Source organism: Syzygium oleosum, unplaced genomic scaffold (genome assembly GCF_021117445.2).
Source record: "Syzygium oleosum isolate NSW1041296 unplaced genomic scaffold, Sole_v2.1 Sole_v2.06, whole genome shotgun sequence".
Lineage (NCBI taxonomy): Eukaryota > Viridiplantae > Streptophyta > Magnoliopsida > Myrtales > Myrtaceae > Syzygium > Syzygium oleosum.
This window is the reverse complement of record NW_026607490.1, coordinates 5,077,908-5,099,338: the sequence shown is the minus strand read 5'-3', so window position 1 is coordinate 5,099,338 and position 21,431 is coordinate 5,077,908. Positions and strand designations below refer to the sequence as shown.

The 21,431-nt window shown below is 42.5% G+C and overlaps 3 protein-coding genes across 3 annotated transcripts; all 3 read right to left on the bottom strand.

Annotated features, from left to right (window-relative positions):
• Positions 1-298: 298 nt before the first annotated feature.
• LOC115680245 (ACT domain-containing protein ACR4-like) lies at positions 299-3,597 on the bottom strand. Its single transcript, XM_030604018.2, has 7 exons — positions 3,147-3,597; positions 2,860-2,905; positions 2,636-2,750; positions 2,475-2,542; positions 1,422-2,021; positions 1,033-1,137; positions 299-926 (listed from the first exon to the last, which is right to left on the bottom strand). Exons 1-7 carry the CDS (start codon positions 3,218-3,220, stop codon positions 582-584), a joined length of 1,353 nt encoding a protein of 450 aa, XP_030459878.1. The 5' UTR covers positions 3,221-3,597; the 3' UTR covers positions 299-581.
• Positions 3,598-13,014: 9,417 nt separating this feature from the next.
• Positions 13,015-18,877, bottom strand: LOC115680243 (glucose-6-phosphate 1-dehydrogenase, chloroplastic-like). The gene is made up of 10 exons (XM_030604017.2): positions 18,456-18,877; positions 17,526-17,743; positions 17,307-17,401; positions 16,523-16,637; positions 14,971-15,176; positions 14,741-14,890; positions 14,539-14,659; positions 14,173-14,402; positions 13,830-14,030; positions 13,015-13,438 (listed from the first exon to the last, which is right to left on the bottom strand). Exons 1-10 carry the CDS (start codon positions 18,658-18,660, stop codon positions 13,189-13,191), a joined length of 1,791 nt encoding a protein of 596 aa, XP_030459877.1. The 5' UTR covers positions 18,661-18,877; the 3' UTR covers positions 13,015-13,188.
• Positions 18,878-20,554: 1,677 nt separating this feature from the next.
• On the bottom strand, positions 20,555-21,431 carry LOC115680246 (uncharacterized). Its single transcript, XM_030604019.2, has one exon. The coding sequence runs from the start codon at positions 21,319-21,321 to the stop codon at positions 20,731-20,733; it is 591 nt and encodes a 196-aa protein (XP_030459879.1). The 5' UTR covers positions 21,322-21,431; the 3' UTR covers positions 20,555-20,730.

Sequence of the window (21,431 nt, the reverse complement as noted above, 5' to 3'; positions counted from 1 at the left end):
TCGTCTAAGAAACGTCTACATCCCCCCTGGCATCTCGATGTTCGGCCAAGAACTATTCCGTGGTTCAAAACAAAAGAGAGTGAGGACAGGACATCTAGATCGGAAGCGAACCGTGCCTAGACTCTTGTTAAAACCTCGGCCTTTGTCGGACCGAGCTAGCCAGGGGATTTATGCGGTAATTTCGCTATAAGAAACTCTCAGTAATAATCTATCGACCACAAGGAGAAACGTATTTCCATATACATGGTCGGAGCATTCAGAAGTGAAAACCAAATGCGAGCAGAGTGTCAACAAAGTATCCAGAGAAACCACAAAACAAGAATCAGATTGAATGACTGATTAAAGTTGGGGAACTAATATATTTACAACATCCTCCAATAAAAGCAACAGCTGCGGCTGGAGAGAACTATGTACAAGGTGCTTTACAAGCCAATTTATGATTCTACACACCTTGAGCCCCGACCCGGATCAACCATGGTCGAAGCGATGTGGTCATGAATGAAAACCTAAGAGCGAGCCCTGAATCGTCCTATTGTTTACAGGCACTAGAGCAAAAAGCTACATTCTTCCTAAATCACCTCTCAAGAACATGATTTTATCAAGCCCAGATTGTAAAGGAACTTCTCCGACCGTGAGCGGAAGAGGTTTCCCAGAGAGAATTTACCGGCGTCTTGTGGTGGAGACTGCGAGTAGGAATCATCTTTGACGTGAAGTATCGTCAGGCCAATCTGTTTCCGGACAGCCTCGATCATCTCACTCTTGACTGGATTACCGGAGGAATCGGTCACATAAAACATATTCACAGCATGCGAACCCCTCGTGGTAACCTCAGCCCGAGTAACCGACAGACCATTTTCTCTGAATATTCGAGTCACATCGGCCAGAAGGCCAAATCTGTCGTCACAACAGAGTTCTAGTTTTATTCCCTACATAACAGAAAAAACCAATTTTACCGAAAGGAGGAGGAACTTAGATCAAGAAACATTAGGGCATTATACGTGTGCGAGTCGCGAGTCTCTGTGGATCTTGTACCTCAGAAGTTCGCCTCTTAATAGCAGCCCCCAAGCAATGAATCACCCTTTGCCTCTCTGCCTCTGAACTAATCGGGGAACCATCCATGTGCCTGATGTAATAGTCCTGGCGCAACAGAGGGTAAAGAAAATATCAAGAGAGATCAATCCCACATGAATTTGCTAGATTACACATTCTACCACCAAACAATTGTCAAGTCCAGTGCAGACAGGAGGGTACTTCAAGAAAAAAGCAGCACGAACGATGAACCGGAACGCCATTTGGTATAGACAATCACTAAACACAAACAAAGGGTGTAAAAAACTTCTCTGACACAAACATTTGAAGCACTTCGAACTGCATTCAACCAGAAACTCAAATCAAAGGATAGGAATTAGTAGGCCTGCTACCTGATAAGCGTCAGGTCCCTCGGCAATGACAGTCCCATGGTACACGACATATTCCATATCTGTCAAGGTGCACACCGTATCGAAGATTAGTTTAGGGCGATCCGGGCTTCTCAAGTTCACAACAGTATATCCCTTGTCTGTGCAATTATCAACCGTGACAGAAAGTTTGTTCTGGTCTCCTGCTGATCCTCCGTCCACACCATCCACGTCATAATCGCGATCTGCATACATCAACTGGTGGAGCCTCCTTTCGGTGTGAGTGGAGCCCACTGTGACAGCGGTATTCGCCCTCTTCATATCTCTGTCGTCCTTCAACACAAATAGGAGCAACTGCTCAATCTTAGCAAGGCGGTCAGGATCGTCAATTGGCAAACTGGACACTTCGTCGGTGATATAAACGACTGACGCCATCCTCGAATTGTGGGTCCAGACTTCAGCAGCCACTACATTACATTTCAGGTTGGCCAGAACAGCGAAAACCTCCGAAAGCAAGCCCGGTCGGTCTCTCCCTGTCAGTTCAATAGTTGTGTGTTCCATGGCAGCTTGGACACCGACAGAGCTCCTCAATGACCGAAAACTCCGTATACCGGGGCCCAGTGACTGTCACATGTTTATTGAATCATCAATATCAATTGAAACTCACATGATATAGCTCAAAATGCAGTTGAATCATCAAAGTTCAGGGCGAACAACAACTATAGCTCCGATTCTTTATAGACACTACATCTGACACAAATGAATTCATCAGCTCATATGGGAAGATGCTGATGATCCAATCAGACAACTCCCGACTGGCATTACATGCTTCGTTTAGATGAGAGAACACAATTTCTGTTTAACTGTTTATGTATCTCATATGGCCATTCTTTGATCCTCTTGAAACATTGTTCCCCAATTCTACCAGACAAGATTTAGTAAAAACGAAGGACCATTTTCCAAATTGTCACCATTGTTGTTGAGATCATGCATTCACTCTACACAGTGCTTCATGAAACATTCTCACTAAAACAAAAAATTGCAAAATTGAAGTGTAGAACCATTCAGTCGATCTACCTGCTGAATCCGTTCAACAACATCATCTTCAGAAAGCTTGTTCCCTTTCGGATCCGTCACGTGAAACACTGCGAATGATGATTGTAACGAAAAGCGGTCATTGATAATGCAGTAACAAGCAAATGAACAAGAACAAGAAAAATTAAATTCAACTGCCTCACCATCCATAAACCACTCTCCATCAGAAGAAATATAAGCCCGGCGAATCATGAGATTCATATCGGTCAGGACCTGAACCACCTCTAATAAGCTCCCACGCTTATTCGCGCTATCAACCTAAACACAATTCACAACGAGCGAAACACAATTGCGGCCTAAATTCCAAAAAATTCATACACAGGACAATACATAATTCATGAAGACCATAAAAACCTTTTTTAAGTACCTTGACCAGAGTGGCCTTTTTGCTGGATTCGTTATCAACCGTAACCCTGAAAATTCAGCACCAGCCGCAGAAAAACAAGCACAGGAAAAGAACCCGTCAACACCTCGAAAACAAAAAGGTCAAATTCCAGCAAGAAAGCGGAAGGAAAACCGGGGGCTGGGGGGGTGGTATGGTATAGGAACAAGAGCCCGCGAAACAGAGGTGCAAGAAATGAACACGCGAACACGAGACAAGACCCCAAGAACAGGGAACGAACGTGGCACGGTCCGCACGGATCCATGATGTACCTTGGTGGGTTCATTCTAAGAACGAGTTTCTCAAACTCGTCGTCGACGGCGAGAGGAGAAGACCAGCAATCCATATCTCGCCCACCACCCAGAAAGACAGAGCAAGAAAGGAAGAAAGAACGAAAAGAACCGAGCGCCGCCAGACAGAGATAGGGAGAGAGAGAGAGAGAGAGAGAGGTTCTTGCTCTGGTTCTGCTCTTCGTTTCCTCTGTCAAGAATTCTCTCTGTTTCAACTCATTGCGATTTGCACACACGCCATCCTGAAATTCCAAACCGTTCGTGAGTTATGTCTTCCCTTTTCCTCGTTTTGCCTTTTTCTATGTATGGCGGAGTGGTGCGTTGGCCGAGGGGCGCGGCTGGTGGTGGCTCTTGAGTTGGACGATGAGTTTTTGGAGGGACACAGAAAAGGAACAGATCACCACCACAACACAACACGCCTGCGTACTCTTCTCATCAGCCTTTTGTTTTGTCATTTTATTATACACATACCATATTGAGAGAGTGCATTGAAAAATTGAAGAGCATAAAAATTGCAAGAGTTTTACAAGGTGAATCTGACAGATGGAAAAAATGAAGACTTGAATATTCCTGCTCGCGAGGACCTACCTAGAGTATTTTTTTTGTTACAATTAAATTTTGGAGTGATTTTTTTTTGGTCCTTGTGATGAGACTCGTGTGAAATGAATCGCCTTGTTTCGCACGTCGGGGGTATCTGAGCGACTCTCGTTGGTAAGAAATCGCTTTTGTGAAACATCTGCGCGCAATTAGGAATGGGAATGGTGAATACAACCTGTCTACAGATACGAGACGGGATACCAAATACGTCCCGATGTGACGCGGCGCGAAGGCCTGGCAATGTCCGACACGAAATAACACGGTTATTGGGCAAAATATAATGTTATTCGATGGAACTGGCTAGATGATATTACAGAACTCGGACATGACACGTGAGCACGAATTGCCAGATGCATCTAACTCGCACGTCGCGCATTGTTACTGTAAAATGAAATTACGCCGTTCGTTTGACATACGTGTGATTCACCGGGTTCACAATGGATCGAGTCTAAACGGGGTATTCTACCTCGATCGGTGGCCCCGCTCTCTGCTTCCCTCCTTTCCAATTGGTCGAATCCCTCCGTTGGGATCACGGAATTGGGGGGTCTAGCGTGGCCGAGCTTGTTGCGATTCTACTGTTCACATGGCGGCTTTGTGAATGAATGTCTGTCTTAGTTTATGTATTGCTAGCATTCTCACTCAGCTCACGTTCCTGCCTTGTTTTGAGGACGCTCTGCTTTCACTTTAGGAGGGCCTAGTCAATGTAAATACATTAACGACATCCTAAAACCATTTCTTCTTCTTTTTCTTCTTTCATTTCCTAAGGTTTTAGCCTTCCCCCCCCCCCCCCCCCCCCCCTGAAATTTACTTAGGATTGAGCTAGGCCAACAAGTTTTGCACCCGGTAGCCACGCTTAAAGGTGTGCAGGTTTACGTGCCGATCGGAGCGATCTTAGTTTAAGTATCGCAAGAAGCTCTAGAGCATTTGTCAAAGGACAGCGGATCCAAACGATCATGAACGAGAAATCCGAATCTCCTTAATTCCGAGTGCTCTTTGTAATGCCAAAGCCGACATCGACACGTGCAGTTAATTTGTAAGCGACATGTAGTGACCGGGAAGCAAAGTGCTGATATGCCTTTGCCAACTTGTGGCACGAACATGGTAAAAGCCTATTGATGGACAGCATGTAGGTGTAAAAAAGGTCCTATAGTTTGAAGGAGGGGCTGAGCTTGGGTTTCCCTTTCTTGCCCCCCAGATCAAGAAAATCTTTGTGGAGATTTGATTGTGCTTTTTAGGGGACACCTTTGGGTGGGTTTGAGGGGGAATATGTCTCTGATCATCAAGGCTCAAAATCTCAGCAAGATTTCTGCTGTGCTAAGTGTGATTTAAGGAGGACATCTTCCTCTGCCCCTCTTGTCCTTGCCCTTTTGCCAAATCTAAAGGGATTCTGCTTCTTTTTGTTTGCCCTAGCTGCAGGATTCCTCCCTCCCTCTCTCTCTCTCTCTCTCTCTCTCTCTCTCTCTCTCTCTCTCGCTTTTGGGTTTGACTATAGACCTGCCTATACTGCTCCGGGGAAAGGCTTTTTGCTCGTGTGTTCGACGCCCTCTCGCCGCCCTCGAATTGTGCGTTATGATGCGGTAAATGTGAAACTCGGCGACGTCCTTTGAGCGGGTCTTTGAGGATAAGAGTCAACGGTGAAAATTCAATACACTCAATCTCATTCTATTGATCCGCAAACTTTAATGTACGGCGATGTCGGTATCGAAAATTCTTTCGTGGCCTCTCATGTTTTTACTATGTATTGAGAATATTCGTGTTCTAAAGAGAGTGGAAAGAAGCCTCTCTCCTACCTCTCCACGACGTGTCGTCGTAATCTAGTACAAGAGTCTTGTAACCCATCATAACATCACGACAATTCATCTTAGTCAAGTGTAAAACGGTCGAAAAAAAGGCAATGGTACTAACACGAGATCAGTATATCCATGTTTTTTTGTATGGTTTTCCCCATGCTGTGCTCCAAATTGTGGTGGTAATGGGTTCAATTTTCCTTCTATTTTTTTTTTCAATAAAACCCCTTTGTGGAATAATTTATTTATTCGACCAAAAAAAAACGAATAATTCATTTGGGAGCCAGCCTACCCCCATACCACTCCTCTAAAGATACAAAAATAATATAAAACCTCAAGTCAAGATCGACTATGATGGGATAATCCCAACAACCCCACTATATTTGTATACCGTCCACCGTGTATTTTTCTGTGAGAGACACATACTAGTACCGTTACTTTTTTGCAACTAGATTAAGACCCATTATGGTTATCACATGTTATGATGTTTTTGTACTTAATCACGGCGACAATCACTGAGATTTGTCTCAGTGACCCACCTTCCCACTTAGGAAGGGAAAGATGGGGAGTTCGATTCCTCACTGTTAAATATGCCTTGAATTTTATGTACTCGATCCGGTTCATTACTCGACCCGACATATTTTTTGTGCGACCCAAAAGTGGAGAAAAAATTGAGATTTAGTTCGCTTGCTCCGGGTTGGGCCGAAATTTTTTGGGAAGCTCTATTTATATCGCGGCTAGGTTTTTTCATTGATTAAGAGAGATTTTCGTTTTGGGAGAGATTTGTGAGCCGTGAGGTTTTTCTTAAGTCGTTTTTCGACTTCTGAAAACTATACTTTTTTTTATTATAGTGGAATCTTGTTTTGCCTCACCCGTGGACGTAGATCACCTTATGATCGAACCACGTAAATCTTTATGTTCTGTGTTTGTTTTTCCGCGTTTGCTTCAACACTCACCTCATCGAGAAGTTAAGGGTGAGGACGTTTAATTTCAGATATGGGTTTCGACTCCCACACTCTGCAAAGAGGCAAGATAAAAGTTTGAGAATGAGTTGAGAGTTAGAGCAGGACAAAAAAAAAATTACCACGACACGCCGTGATATCACATGGCACATCCAAAGTATCATAGAAGTGTATAGTCCCATTACAAAAAGCACTTGTTGTTGTTAGTCAATTTCATAGGATGTTCTTCCCCCCCTCCCCTTTTGTTTTATTGGTACAAAGGGTATGCAAGAAACGATAAGATGTGCTGTGGAATTATCGTAGACCATGAGAATGGTCATATTGAAGCGAGAGTGAGACTATCAAGTAGAAAATAGCTATGTTTCGAGCCAAAACAAAGATAATTCAACGAATGCCGTCAATCGTATCATCGACTGTCTCAACTATGCGAGAAATATCACTCGACATCAAATGGGTCGACGGCGCATTACAAGACCAATCATACGGCACAAGGAGAGTGTGGGATTATAAATTAATTATTGGGGAGAAAAACTTAGAAGTGACTCAATTATATACCTTTTATCATTATAAAGCATTATTAGCAAAAGAAGCTAGACGTGTTCATGATGCACCGAGTTGATACGGACTCAGAGGAAGAAACGTGGTGGGGTGAATCAACACCAAGCTCGAACTCAGTGGGACATAGTTATTAAGTCACATCACTTATATTTGGCAATTAAGCATGGCTTAGCTTCTTGTTAATGTTGTTTTCTTTTAATTATTTATTTCCCCATTAATCAGAGTGGAAATTATCTTAGTAGGAATGACAACGACGTTTAACAATAAACCATAAATACAGGGAGAGCCATCTAGATGAAATCAATTAAGGTGAACTTTAAAATTTAACCACTAGGATTTGCCTTGGTCACTCTTCCTACTTGGGAAGGGGAAAAATGTAGAAAGTTCGATTCGCCACCTTCTCAGGGAGGGTTAGAGGTGGGGACGTTTAGTTTTAGATATGGAGTTCGACTTCCACGCTCTGCAAAGAAATAAGGCAAAAGTCCGAGAGTGAATTGAGAGTTAGAGTAGGATACAAAAAAATACTTTAGGATTTATTGATTGCTTTTCCTTGTTTTAATTATTGTGTTATAATTATCACACAATTAGTAGATGCTGATCCCTATTCTTGACTTAAGTAAAGGGTGTTATAAACTCGACATATAGAACATATGCTCCTCCAAGTCATTTGTCTGCGCTTATCGTTTACTTTAAATTTCAATAGGTAATTATAAAAACATATTTTAACTTTTGAAAGAATTATATACGATTCAATAGGTAAATATCCTAATATCTTCGAAGATTTCAAGCACTATGGGGTTAAATAAAGGTCAAAGCGTGAGTTTTACAAAATTTACAAAGAGTCAAAATATTAAAAGTAAAGGTCATTCCCGTAAAAGCTAATTTATAAAAGTCTTATTTAATACGCAATGTTTGGACAAGGAGTTGTCCAAAAGTGAAGTATGAGAGATAGGGTTTTTTTTTTTTTTTAATATGTCGTAGCTCTAACTTTCGTTACTTTTTGACTTTTGCACTGACTTTTGCAGAGTGCAGGATTCAAACCCCATTTATGATTCTAGCTTTCTCACCCGCCAATCCCTTTACCAATAGGATTGCACGCCTATTGGCATGATAGATAGGGTTTATTACAGTGTAAGAAAGATATGGGCATGCTCATGTTGATCTACAAACCGCACGATATGTCCCATTTAGAAAGTATTTCACGATCCTCCAAATAGTTGAGTCTCCACGCTTACGTTATAAAAGAGGTAAGGGGCAGAAAAACAAAAAGGCTAGATTCCATTTGGAATCCCTCCACCTTAGGGGTGAGCGGTTCCAGGTTCCTCACAGGTTCCATCTGGAATCTACCCTCGAGTACAGGTTCTTCATTTTTTGGAACCTAGAACCTACCCGTTGGAACTTGAAACCTGGAACCTACCCTGTTACAGGTTCCATGGTCGGTTCCAGATTCCAACAGGTTCTTTTTTATTTTATTTTATTTTTAGTTAATCAAAACGAAAATGAATATTCATAAAAAAGAATACAAAAGACTAGTTATTGAAAAGTCACATTTTTCTTAAAAGAAAGGGGATAGAATGATAAAGAGCAATTGTTGGGATGCAATACATATGACTTTAAATTCCAAGGTAAGATGTCACATTTTTCTCAACAAAAAGTACAAAACATACTCTCCTCCAAGCTCCTCCAAAGTAAAAAAGTTTTTGTTTTTGGTCATCAAAGTAAGTTGCTCCTCCAAGCTCCTCCACCACCTTCAATACTGAAAGGAAACAGTAAAGATGAAGCTAGAAAAGTTAATTTACATGGAATAGGCACATGACCAGGGCTAGTGATCCTCCAATTATGCTTATAAGGATTTCAAGCTTAAAGGATGAGCCAACTGCTCCAAGAACCTCCAACTCCGTATGCTGAAGTAATGATATAAAACTAGAGCAACCTCGCTTTCACTCCAAATCACCTTCCTCTGAATGGAACTTTCCCAACGAAATGACTCAAAGACACATGCCCTAATATATTCCTTTTAAACTCCCGCTACACTGTGAATACATCCAAAGCAAATGTATTCCTTTTACTTGATTTTTTCATAGGTAACTTCATATAAATTTTACTGCGAATTTCATAGCAAGTAGAAAACATGATTCGTGCCATACAGAAAAACAATGCAGTCGCTTCCTACATTTTCTGATCACGCGCAAGAGCGTGATCTTGACTGAATATCGAAACCGAATGACTAGAATTTCGAGTTCGGAACAGCTTCGTCATCCGTTCATCGTCGTTCCTCGTCTCATTTCTACTAGGCGATGAATCCAGATGAATGTGCACGCAAGAGCACGATTTCACGCAGCTCAGGCACGATTGTCGTGATTGAATTCGATCGATCGATGCTAAAGATGAACCGAAGCAACGGCGGGAATTCAAAGAGAGAAGGCGGGAATGGCGAGGGGTTGTTCGAAGACGTTACGTACCAGAGCGACGGAGCTTCAGAGGAGGAAGACGGCGGCGAGCCCGAATAATCAGGGCGAATCCGCGTGGGGAGATCACAGGACCTGCAGCGAAGAAGGCGGAGCGAGGCGGAAGTGGGAGAGAACCGCGGAAGCGAAAGTGGAAGCGGGAGCGAGGGCGAGGCGGAAGCGGAAGCAGGAGCGAGGCAGAAGCGGAAGCGGGAGCGAGCTTTGGAGGGACGATGATGGAGGATCGGGTGATTCAGGAGGAGAAGCGAGCATTTGGGAATTAGGGTTTCGAAATACTAAATATGTAGTTTATGTTTTAACCTTTAGGGATCCGATTCCTGATCCTGGTTCTTGGTTCCGGTTCTAGGTTCCGATCCAGTTCGGTTCCTAAAAATGGGGAACCGGGAACTGGACCCTTTGTCCATGGAACCTGGAATCGAACCGGACCCACCGGGTCCAGTTCTTCGATTCCCGGTTCTACCCTGGAACCGCGCTCACCCCTACTCCACCTACCTCACTCGGCCATTTTAAAAAACCCACGTGCCTGCTTCTGCTTGTTCTTCCACGCACCTAAACCTTATATATTCAGCATACGCTGATTAAAATACCTACTATGGATTGGAAAATGTGGTTGTCTGGTTGTATTCTGAAAGATTTATCGAAAGAGGAACGAATCAAACTGGTCCTTCAGTTCGACCTAGACAGGCTAAAGCTTTGCTATATAAAATGCCATTTCGAATTTGATGAGTCAATACTTTGATGAGATCCTATGACAGGGAAAGTCTTAATTACTGAACTCACTGTCGCTGCTATATTTTGGCCATCGTGGTCGGTGCATCCAGCTCGTCACAACCAAGAGGGAAAGTGCCAAAACTGAACCCTTTTGGAAAACTAGAAGAGGGAAAAGGGAGCAAACGATCACAGGCAGTTGAAGCGCATAATATAATGGCATCAGATCACAAATTCACATCTTGATAGATTAGAAAATAAAAATCCACGAATTTTCATAAAATTTGATGCAGTAGAGACACTACACCAACTATGTTATAGACCAATAAAAAAGACGAGTCCACTCCCATAATGTCTAATCATGACGGGTTACATTTACTATTTAACTCGTCTTAGTTCGCATTCCGTCGTCCGGATTTTTGCCCACAGATGACATTATGAAATTAGCATCTGCGCTCATCGACACATCCAAGAAAACCACATTCAATACAATGATCTTCGCACATTTCAAACTCAATTTCTGCCTCGTTTCATCGATGCTCGTGTTCACACACACACAAATTTTGCTTTCTGTACCCTTCATGGCTACCTTACACATTTGTTGAAGCAGAAGCTGTGGGGGGTCTCTTTTTCTGCTTTTTTTTGTTTGGCACTTAGGTCTCGAAAAGCAATTTAATTTCGTCGCCACAAACACCAAAACAACGACCCCACATTGCGCTCGAGTTGTCACGTTCATCACGGATTTGTCAAAGAGAGGGACCTCTCCGCTTCCCCAGATCTCTTTGACTGAGCCATCAGAATGTCTTTCTCTTTTTCTTCTTCTTATTTTTTGCCCCATTCTCACCAATTCTTTCGACAGCTGTGATTCTGGATCCGTACGAGTCGCACGGCACGCAACAAGAGGGATACGGGCACTTCATTACACACAGAGTAAATAGACCTCGATCGTCGAAAACTTTCGCAGTGTTTGCCAAGTGCGATATCTCGTGTAGGAGATACATACAACACGGTATAATACGACGTCTTTGGGACGATGGCTCGGTTTTCATAAGAAGCTGAGAGGGGGAGTCTTGATCGAATCTGAGCTCTCTTTAATGAGCAGGATCCGATATATTGCGTGGTCCAAGAACAACCCACGTTGGGACCACGCCCGAACCTGTCTGGTTCTAGCCAATTGCAAAATTGTTGCCCCACTTCTAATTGATAAAGGAAAAAAAACAAGTAAATTTTCTTCTTTTATTCTTTCGCCGACTTGGGCCTGTAGATACGAAAGATCAGAGAACAGAATTAGCAAGTGGGTTGCCTTGTGCTTGCTTTGGACCTGCAGACTGCAGTAGCTTGTGGAGGGCCTTTTTATGGCCTTTTCTAGGATAAGAAAAATGGTTTGCTCAGACGCTTAGGTTGCACCCACAAAGGTGTGAAATGCGATGAGAGTGAAACAGATTTGTCCTTACAAAGTAATTGCCTGACATGTGATTTTGTAAGATCTGAAGTCTCTGAAAGCTTTCCCCTTTCTGCTCATAAAAGAGAGATGCTCTCAAGAGCTGCGTGGTCGATAAGAACATGGGGGACACTTCTAAGATACCGGAGTGTACAGCACAACATTACGACGTGTGTTCGCAATCGAGTGCAAAAACGTCACAACACATGGTAAAATTGGTTTACGACAGCCAAGTATAGAACAGTTGTAAAACCAAAGTGGGTGTACGGTACGCTAGTGTACCATGAAAAATTCCTTGAACGTGGGCTTTGGTAATAGAATTTTTTTTATGGGGCATCTAGATAGGGAATGCAAATTTGAACTTGTCGCTAAGATATTTTGGCGTGCATAAACATGTTTGAGCTTTAGTCTAATGAGCCGAGTAGGGACGCCGATCAGGGGAGTGTGATTGCACGCATGCGAGCTCTACGAAAAAGTTCATGCACGGCTGGAGAACTGAGCTGGGACATTTGGGTTTCCGCAATCCTAGTGAATGCATATCTTGTTCCGAGTGAATGTTCTGAAAGTACACAGAAGGCTAGGATGAGAGATGTCCCAACTTGTAAGAACAAGATACTGCCCTAATATAGAAAACTGAATAAAGTCAAGAAAAAAAGAGCCAACTGTACCTGAATTGGTGCAGAGTTGTTTTGATAGAGTTGCTGGTTGTTTTTTTATTCAGGGATTATATCAGAACATATTCTTCCTTGCAATTGCACTGATATCTACTGAATTCTTGTAAACGTTGACTTTAAAACATAAAAGAGAAGCAAAAGGGATTTTGCCTCCTCAACTTTCTCAGAAGACATGTCGCGGTAAGAATCTATTCCCAATTTTGTAGCTTTTTTATCACTCTCTGATTCAGGACGTTCGAAGTTGAAGGGATCCACACACCCTCATTCGTTTCTCAAATAGCTCAAGATGCTCTTCCAAGAAATTGGAAGTATGCATATCACGCAACTTCAGATGTCCCAAAAGCAAACGCTTGAGCAATGACACCGGCCCAGAATAGAAGAATAGACGATTCCTATTCTGGGTCAGCAAATAAAGTGGATAAAAGAGACGAGGATTGTTTACGGGTTTCTGATCCATGGCCTGATTGGCCTAAACAACGATCCCGAAGAGTAGCATCATTTGCCATCCGACTTCGAAAGGAAAAACAAAAATGGGGTTATTATTTGTATTCATGAAAGAGCAAATTATTCCAGTGTTTGAGAAGTATTTGACAAGAACGAATGGTAAAGGAGACTTTATGGCTCTTCCTTGGCCCTGTACCTCATACCTGTAGGATTGACTACTTTATACCCCTAAACTGAAGCCTTTCACATCTGGCCAAAGTCCTGGTAAATGCTCAAATTTTTGCAATGAGCAGTTTCTGGACCAAGATTACAAATAATGCAACTTGAAGTGGGGAAAAATATGAACGGAAAAACAAACAAATAGAAGAATGTTATCTGTTGTAGGTCACTGGCCTGTGCCGAGATCACCCCACCTTACGTTGTACCTTGCAGCAAGACGGTGTGCCCCAACAGGGCCCTGACTGCCGTAAGGATAGCTCTCGGGGATGGTTTTCTTCTCCTCAATCTCTTTCAACACAGGCGTGAAGATAGCCCAAGCAGCATCCAACTCATCACTACGGATAAAGACTCTCCTTTCCCCTTCGATAGCATCAAGCAAAAGCCTTTCATATGCATCAGGAATCTCCTTGGAATATCTACAAAAGGCACGAGCAGAAGTTGTCATGAGCATGTATCACTAAATGAAGCATTATCACATGAAGTGTCGAAATTTGTTTCTCTTTTCCCCATTTTCCCCAGGTACTTCAAATGTAAAGCCACTAAGACATTGTGCTAGAACTTCTCTTTATAACTAGAATCACAATCAACAAATTAAAAGGAAGGAAAAAATGGACAAAATGGATGCTTGAAGAAATACTACAGTGTCTATATTCTACAATTATTGATGTGAGCATGTTTTGCTAGTAGTATCTCACTACCAAAAATATGTCATTTCAACGAAATTAAAAGGGAGAGATTTACAATTGCATATGCTCAGAAGTATATTTTGCAAAAACTTTTTGAAAAATGTCAGAAATATAATTGTACCTCGCGGCATAGTGTAGATTCAGATTACTGTGGTCCAATTTCATTTCCAACCCAGGGACCTTATTGTTTATTAGCAAATAAATAGCCTCATCTGGCTGCACTCTGATGACAAGCTCATTTGTGGCTTGATTAAGATCCGTCCCAAGTTTCTGGTTATACAAATTGCCAGGCACGTGCCTGAACTGTACTCTTATCTCAGCCCTGAAAAATAACGGTGCAAAAGGCAAGGAAAATTGGATCGTTAGGCAAGAGATGGATGAGTATGCGCAATCAAAACGTGCAAGTTTCATATAGAATAACATATAGATATGTTGAATCTTCAACTTTTAGCAACTCTAGGTACCTCCGATCTTGTAATGCTTTTCCAGCTTTCATCAAGAAAGGCACCCCTTCCCATCTTGCGTTGTTTATGAAAAGGGCTGCCGCGGCGAAAGTAGGAGTTAAGCTCCCCTTTGGCACAGTCTTGTCATCGGTGTAGGCCAGGTAAGTGGTAGATCCCTCCTTGTGGCTTGTGTACTGACCAATTACCACGTCATCAAGATGTAAAGGCTTCATGCAACGTAAAACTTTGACCTGGTATGGGCCACATATAATTGGAGTCATGGCTCACACGCAATGACACTGAGCTCTCCCATGTGAGCCGTTTGAAATGCTACTCAAGTATGCCTAGAAGAATTAGGAGATGCCACATAAAGATTCGGGTTAAAACCTTCTCATTTCTGATATCCTCTGCATCCAAGCTGACTGGAGTTTCCATGGCAAAAAGGGCCAGTATTTGAAGTAGATGGTTTTGCATGATGTCCCTTATTATTCCGTAGTTGTCAAAGTACCTAAAAAGATCCACATCCACAAACAATGACTATATGGACTTCCAATTGACCTTAAAAAGACAAAGTAGGAGAGAAATTTACCCTCCACGCCCTTCGGTGCCAAAATCTTCTGAGAATATCAACTGTACATTCCTTATATACTTTCTTGACCACAAAGGTTCAAATATGAGGTTTGAGAAGCGGAGGACTGACAAGTTCTCCACTAGCTCCTTTCCTAAGTAATGGTCGATCCTGTAAAGAAATGATGCATGTCAATTAGTAGTACTAGTGCTCATCGCATGCAAAGAACCAAATTGTCTATAATTACTCACCTGAATATTTGATTTTCCTCTAAGTATTGCTTGAGTGCTTTTGTCAGAGCAGCTGAGGATTCTGAATCCCGACCGAAAGGTTTCTCCACAATTACTCTAGTCCAGCCGTTTCCGGATGCAGCTGATGAGCTTGAACATCTTACAGCATCTACGAAGATATTTGGAGGAATCGACAAATAGAAGAGGCGATTAGAAATTCTCCTGCCCTACACAGGTTACATCATTGCCATAATTAATGGAAGTCAACTCAAGACAGGATGAGGATGATTACAAAAGGAAAAACGGAAAATGCAGGTTGAGACATTGATCAAGAAACCAGCAAATTAAGGATTCATTACCTCATCTGAGGGGGCGGGGGGGTGTGGTGGGGGTGTAAATCAGATTCAAAGATAGAATACTTACAATTTACAAATACTACGTGACCAGGGAATCACATACAACCACATAGTCTGTAATTCCAGTATACACCCTCTAATACTGTATCAAGCACCAAGACACAGAGCACTCTGAAAAGTCATTGCCGACCTAAGTTTCATATGCAAAACTTTATTTACCAGTCAAAAGGAACAAAAACTACACTCCCATGTAGCACATTAGTTCTCAGAGTGAGCCTTCATGTGTAGATGCGGATCCCAACAAAATTATTAACTCGAGACAGCAGATGGACAGGGAGTTTCACAAATAGATGATTGTAACTACTGAAAGATACCGGCGAAGCAACTTAAATAGCTGCTGAGCATCTGTTGGTTTATCCCAGGGGTGGCCTTTCAAAATCAAATATGCAAAACTGCCAGGCACTTGAACTGTTCTATTTCAGCATTTCAATCTGTCAACTCACACATCTTCCGTTCCAAGCCTCCCATTTTTAGGTCAACTCGAGAGCCTGAAACACTATCGAATATAGTTGGCTAACCCACCATTTGGACTTTCAATCAAGATTAGTCTTCTAGGAGTGTACATGGGTTCATAGTTGCCCAGGGATCTTTAACCACCTTGCAAGTCATGATCTTGGTGTATTATGTCTAGGATCAGCTAAGTTCGCATCCAAACATTCCCATCACTAACTCATACCACTGAAATGCTCTTGGTAAAATAGGACTAGCTAAGAATCTTAACTTAAAATCATAAGATATGTGCATCAGCAATTTCATTTGAAACAAATGACCAAATTCTACTTGATGGATATGAGCCCGCTCCATCTCAACCTTTAGATAATGTGGCTCTCACGTGGGGTCCCCACCACTCAATGGCTGAGACAAAGTGGACTCACATGCTCTGGGTGCATACAAGAATTTTTTCACAAGAAAAACAACTAAACCTACTCCTGGAACCAACATGTTTTCAACAACTAGTACACCTCCATTCCAGTTCTTCTACTACAACTAAACCATACTTTTATCAAAATAACCACTGGGGCTATAATTGTCAGCTGCTCATAAAATATCACAACGCAATTGAGAGAACAAGATGCAAACTAACATGTACCCAGTTCATTGTTAGCACAGATATAATAAAAAAATGTACCCTGTTAAATTAATTTGTGAGCTTTTACCTCATGCAGCTTTAGCTCCTTATCTAGCTCTGCAAAGTTCTCTGGGGAATCATAATGGCCTGAATGATAGAAACATCTCTCCAGGAACTGGTCCATCTTTTCTTCACAATTCTCACTGAAAATCCAGAATTAATGGTTATCAACGGTGAGAATTCTCATATGTTTAATAATCCAAAATGAGAGGTCTAGACTGTTGGGGAGGAGAAGCATCTTATGTATCATATAATTCATGCATCACCAATTAGATTTAAGATATTGGCAATTCAGAGATAGATTTCCCTATTTGTCGTAACATCAATCCCTTTGTAAAATAGTGACTGGCTTGTTGCACCATGCTAGCGGTATAACTGTGTGCATCCTGTGATACTTTTCTACTGGGTTTATATATACCTTGTATACTGATAATCTTCATCTGTCTTATAGGCTTGAACTGTCGAAATTTAAATATGGTATTAGACCAAGTTTAAATTCTTTAAGGCCCATTTCAAGTTTCATTCCGCATGTAATTCTTGTTTGTCCTATGCCTATTTGTTATTTTGTACATGCCGCTCTTCATCCAATGTGCTTATGAGAGAGGTGCTGATACCAACATCACATTTATAAGCTTCTTATGAGCATTGAACATAATAATCTTCCTCCACCTAATAGTTTAAGCTTTTGAATTGGAATTTCAAATAGTTACGAAAAAAGACTTTCTTCATGACTGCAACAAAAGAACTAAAGAAGGATTCATGAATGTGAAATATTAGCCACTTGTGGTGTACGAGCCAAAAGCTGCATTTACCTTTTATCGATCCTGCAAGTTAGAGATTTACTGATCATGTTTCTGAGTTCAGCATCAGTCATCTTACTCCGACCATAACCATATATAGTGAAGTGCTGCAACCACAAAATCAATAAAAATGTGTGAAGCAATTTGGATGAAGTCCTAGGGGATCAAGATAAAAAGACAGAATCATAACTACTAAAAATTTGGAACAGAGCAACTAGAGAACTTCCACACCTTAGGGAGACAGTCTTCATAAAATAGTGCAAAAAGCGCAGGAAAGATCTTCTTTTTGGCAAGGTCACCAGAGGCCCCAACCACCGTGATGCTGACAGTAGACTCATTCTCGCTGATGTTTATGTTCTCCACCTCGGGCAAGGTCAATGACAAGGAGTCTTTTGATTTCTTCATTGGAAATTCGTTTTCAATTGGAATGATTGTTGTAGCCCCTGCACCTATGATTAACAAAAGCTGAATAAGAAGTTAAGAACCAAGTTCCTCATCAGTGGAAAAAATCTGAAGTTGGAAGGTACAGATACATTCATTAGGCAGAAGAAGATGTGCAAGATACTCTCATTTTTCATAATGTCCTTCCGTTCAGCTCACCGGAAATTTTTTTATCTACCCCTCTTGAACCAACTTCAACGAAAATCTAATCTCACACAATTAAGCTGCAGCTGATTCCTTCGCGAATATCAAAATCTTTCCGGTGGCATCTACTCCTAGCAAGTTCGATTCACATCTTGAAACATAGAAATATGCATCATCTTATGCCAAAAAGATCTTCTGAATCTTTATTCCTGTATCATATTTAGTCCGTCAAAACCAAAGCAAGATTCACTGGGTTGGAAGAAGGAATATGAACACAACAAACGAAAAAGGAGCCACTACGCTACAGTGCCTCAATCCGAAAGAAACAACCCTCACAGTATGCAAAAAAGAGAGAAAAAAAATAGTAATCGCGTAGCCAACAGCTAATAACTGGGAAAGCAACAGGACCAAAATGGACAGTAAAACTTTTGGTACGCAAGCCAAAGAAACCAAATGCAGTACCATATTCAAAAGCTATCATCACCAAACCCGACACGAGTAACTACAATGCGGGTGGTGGGCATTGCGAACCAAACTTGCATAGAAAGAGGAAAACATCAATTCCGACGAGGTTACCCTCATGCAGGCGAACCGCATTGGCGCGGCGACTCCTGCGTAGCCGAGACGACGGCTGCGCCCGCAACGCAAGCCCGCCTGGGATGGAGGGAAGCGTCGCTCGCCGATCATGCCCGCAAACCGAAGAAGGTAGACGAGGCCGCGGCGACGGGGAGGACGGGGTCGTTGCATGTGATGGACAACGCGTGGAAGAAAAGGCTGCCATGTATTGCTCTCTCTCAGCTGAGCTCTTTCGTCTAGAAATTCCGTGCTTCTCTGGATTCGGCTCTTAAAGAAGAAGGAACGTGGAGCAAGAGAGAGAGAGAGAGATTGGCAGTGTGTGTGGAAAGAAAAGCTTCGGAGAGAGCGAGGGCCGAGGCCCTGGGAATCTCCGAAGCCGAAGGAAGAAGGAAGAGGGGTAGTTGCAGAGGAGACCGTCTCCCCTCTGGGTGATTTATGAAGCTTGGTTAACTAGGTTAATCGGCGAGGTTAAATTGGGTATGATTGAATGGGCTGAACTCTGCACGGGCCAACCTATATTTGGTAGGCCGAGTCATCAGATGACTTAGTTACGTTCGGTAAATGGATTACGAATGAATTTAGAACCCAAAATAATTTGGGTATTAACCCAACCCACCTTTATGAATCTCTCTTCACTTATATTCACCTCACTCGATCTCGCGCTTGCTTGCTTCACGTTCTCTCCTTAGTTTGTGTATAAATTTTTCTAGAACAATATGGGTCGAATCGGGTATGGTTGGGCCTGGTATGAATCACTAAATTTGTATTTCATAGAACTGGATCAAAACGGGTGAAATAAGTTGATTTGATTTGGATCATTTTCAACGTGACTCGAGCCCGATCCGATCCACCCGTTTGACCGGTCTACCGTTGAGATAATCTAATTGTAGCAGTGATTTCGAGTGGGAAACTTCGATGGATGCATAGCTTGACGATCATGAGTAAATGCAACGATTCGATCGTTTAGGGCCATATAACTTTTTGCCTTCACTAATGCTGTGTTCGTTTGCGGAAAAATATTTTTCCGGAAAATATTTTTTGCGTTTTCCGGTGTTCGGGGGCGGAAAATGTTTTCCGTGGGAAAATATTTTCCTTCCCCGCCCCCAAATCTTTCATTGTTTTGAGGAAAATGATTTCCTCTTTTCACAAAGAGGAAATCATTTTCCCCCAAATTGAAGGCAAAATTGCTCATGGGAGGGAAAATGTTTTCCGTGGGAGAGGAAGTTGATTGCCGGTCACCACCGTTAGCAATGGTCTGCCGCCGCCGCCCGCCGCCGCCTCGGCCGGTCGCATGGCCGCCGCCGCCGCCGCAGCCGGTCGCGTGGCCGCCGCCGCCGCCACGGCCGATCAGCGTGGCCGCCGCCGCTCGCGCCGCCGGTCGCCGGCCACCGCCGGCCGCCGCCGGTCGCCGGTGAAAAATATTTTCCGAAACTTTTTCATATTGATCGCCGAACACCGGAAAATTATGTTCCGGGAAAATATTTTTCAAAAGGAGAATATTTTCCGCCAAACGAACGGAGCCTAAGGGAAATCTTGGAAGCTTTTCAGAGCTTTTGTTTTTGTTTTTAGCTCGAGGTAAAAACTCAAAAAATCAGCTAGATTGTTGCAGGTTCAGTCCTATGAAATATCGAATCCCACTCGGGAGTTAAGACCGACCAAGCTTACTCCAAGATCGAATAGGCAACCCGTTTTCTTCCATTATATCATGAAAAGAAACCCTACAATATATGCTAAAATTAGGGCTGTGGGATCTAATGTGAAAGTAGTGCACTCCATCATAGCTCCACTAATGAAATTATCTTATAAAAACTATTAAAATGTTAGCAAAAAAGTGAAATTAGCTGGTTCTCGATGTTCATAACCATAACCGGGAACCCATCAACAAATTGTCGATTCGGTTACCGATTCCGATTTTTTGAGATCGGGCCCTACAAGATTATGTAAAACTTGATCATCCTCTTTCTTTTTCAGGACACTTTGCAAAGTCTTCATTGCTAAAGGAAGGACTTTTGTGATGAGCCATGTCGAATTAACAACAAAGATTAGATCCCGTGCGTCCACTTAAATTTACTACACTAATTCCGGAGGAAGTGAACTCCTGATGATAAAACGTCTTGCAACTGTAGAGACTATGTATGCAAGATAATTCATTAGTTTTAGAAGGATGCATTCCTTTGTTTATCTAATCTATATCATGTCCTAAACCTACAACTTCAAAAGTCAACAATGGTCTATGATGCAAAATATATATGGTGGAGTCATGCGTCGGCCCATATTAAAGATCTGGCTCAAGCGACCTTCGCTTGTTAACCCTAGCAATGAACGCTTCAACTCTCCTATTCAATTCCTCAGCAGGCAATTCCTCCTCATCTTTATCCTTCTCCACCAATTTCCTCGTCCCTTCTGCTCCCACTTCTTCAACTCTACGGTCTTCTTTAATAAAGTCCTTCTTAGAATCCCTCCCCTTATCATTTTTCTTCTTCGGAACCGCATCGTGGACTTTGAAACCCTTGTTCCCTCGACTGATTCGGTCGATATATTCCGTGTAGAGGTCATCGGCCGGAGACGAGGGCGAGGCCCGGAGCCTCGATTCGCCGATGAGGAACACGACGATGGCGTTGACCACTATAAAGAGGCACTTCGGGTGAAGGAAGGTCGACTTTATGTGAGGGAGTGTGATGGATAGAAAATGGTTCATATAAGGCTCCAATGAGGACGAGGGAAGCGAAAAATGGTTAGAACAGACTAAAATGCACATTGCTGCGGTGAGAAGATTGAGAATCAGATGGTTGTTGGAAGGGGCGAGGTGGCTGCTCTTGTGTTTCTTCGTGGATTTGAGCTTTCTTGGTCTATAAGATTGATCCATTTTCAAGTGTTTGGGGAGCGAGAAGGCAATTGGGGCACTTCTCTAGGAGGCTTTGGAGAGAGAGAGAGAGGGTTAGAGAGAACTCTTTGCCATCTGACTGAACGTTGGAG

Bases quoted from the DNA above. Each gene is read 5' to 3' on its own strand.
- LOC115680245 (XM_030604018.2), bottom strand. From the start codon at position 3,220: ATGGATTGCTGGTCTTCTCCTCTCGCCGTCGACGACGAGTTTGAGAAA. The intron at 2,022-2,474 runs GTAGATCGACTG...AACATGTGACAG, and splicing joins TTGTTGAACGGATTCAGCAG to TCACTGGGCCCCGGTATACG. The intron at 927-1,032 runs GTACAAGATCCA...TCTGTTATGTAG, and splicing joins TTAAGAGGCGAACTTCTGAG to GGAATAAAACTAGAACTCTG.
- LOC115680243 (XM_030604017.2), bottom strand. From the start codon at position 18,660: ATGGCAGCCTTTTCTTCCACGCGTTGTCCATCACATGCAACGACCCCG. The intron at 14,891-14,970 runs GTGAGTAATTAT...ATTTCTTTACAG, and splicing joins GAGGAAAATCAAATATTCAG to GATCGACCATTACTTAGGAA. The intron at 14,403-14,538 runs GTTTTAACCCGA...GGCCCATACCAG, and splicing joins AGGATATCAGAAATGAGAAG to GTCAAAGTTTTACGTTGCAT.
- LOC115680246 (XM_030604019.2), bottom strand. From the start codon at position 21,321: ATGGATCAATCTTATAGACCAAGAAAGCTCAAATCCACGAAGAAACAC.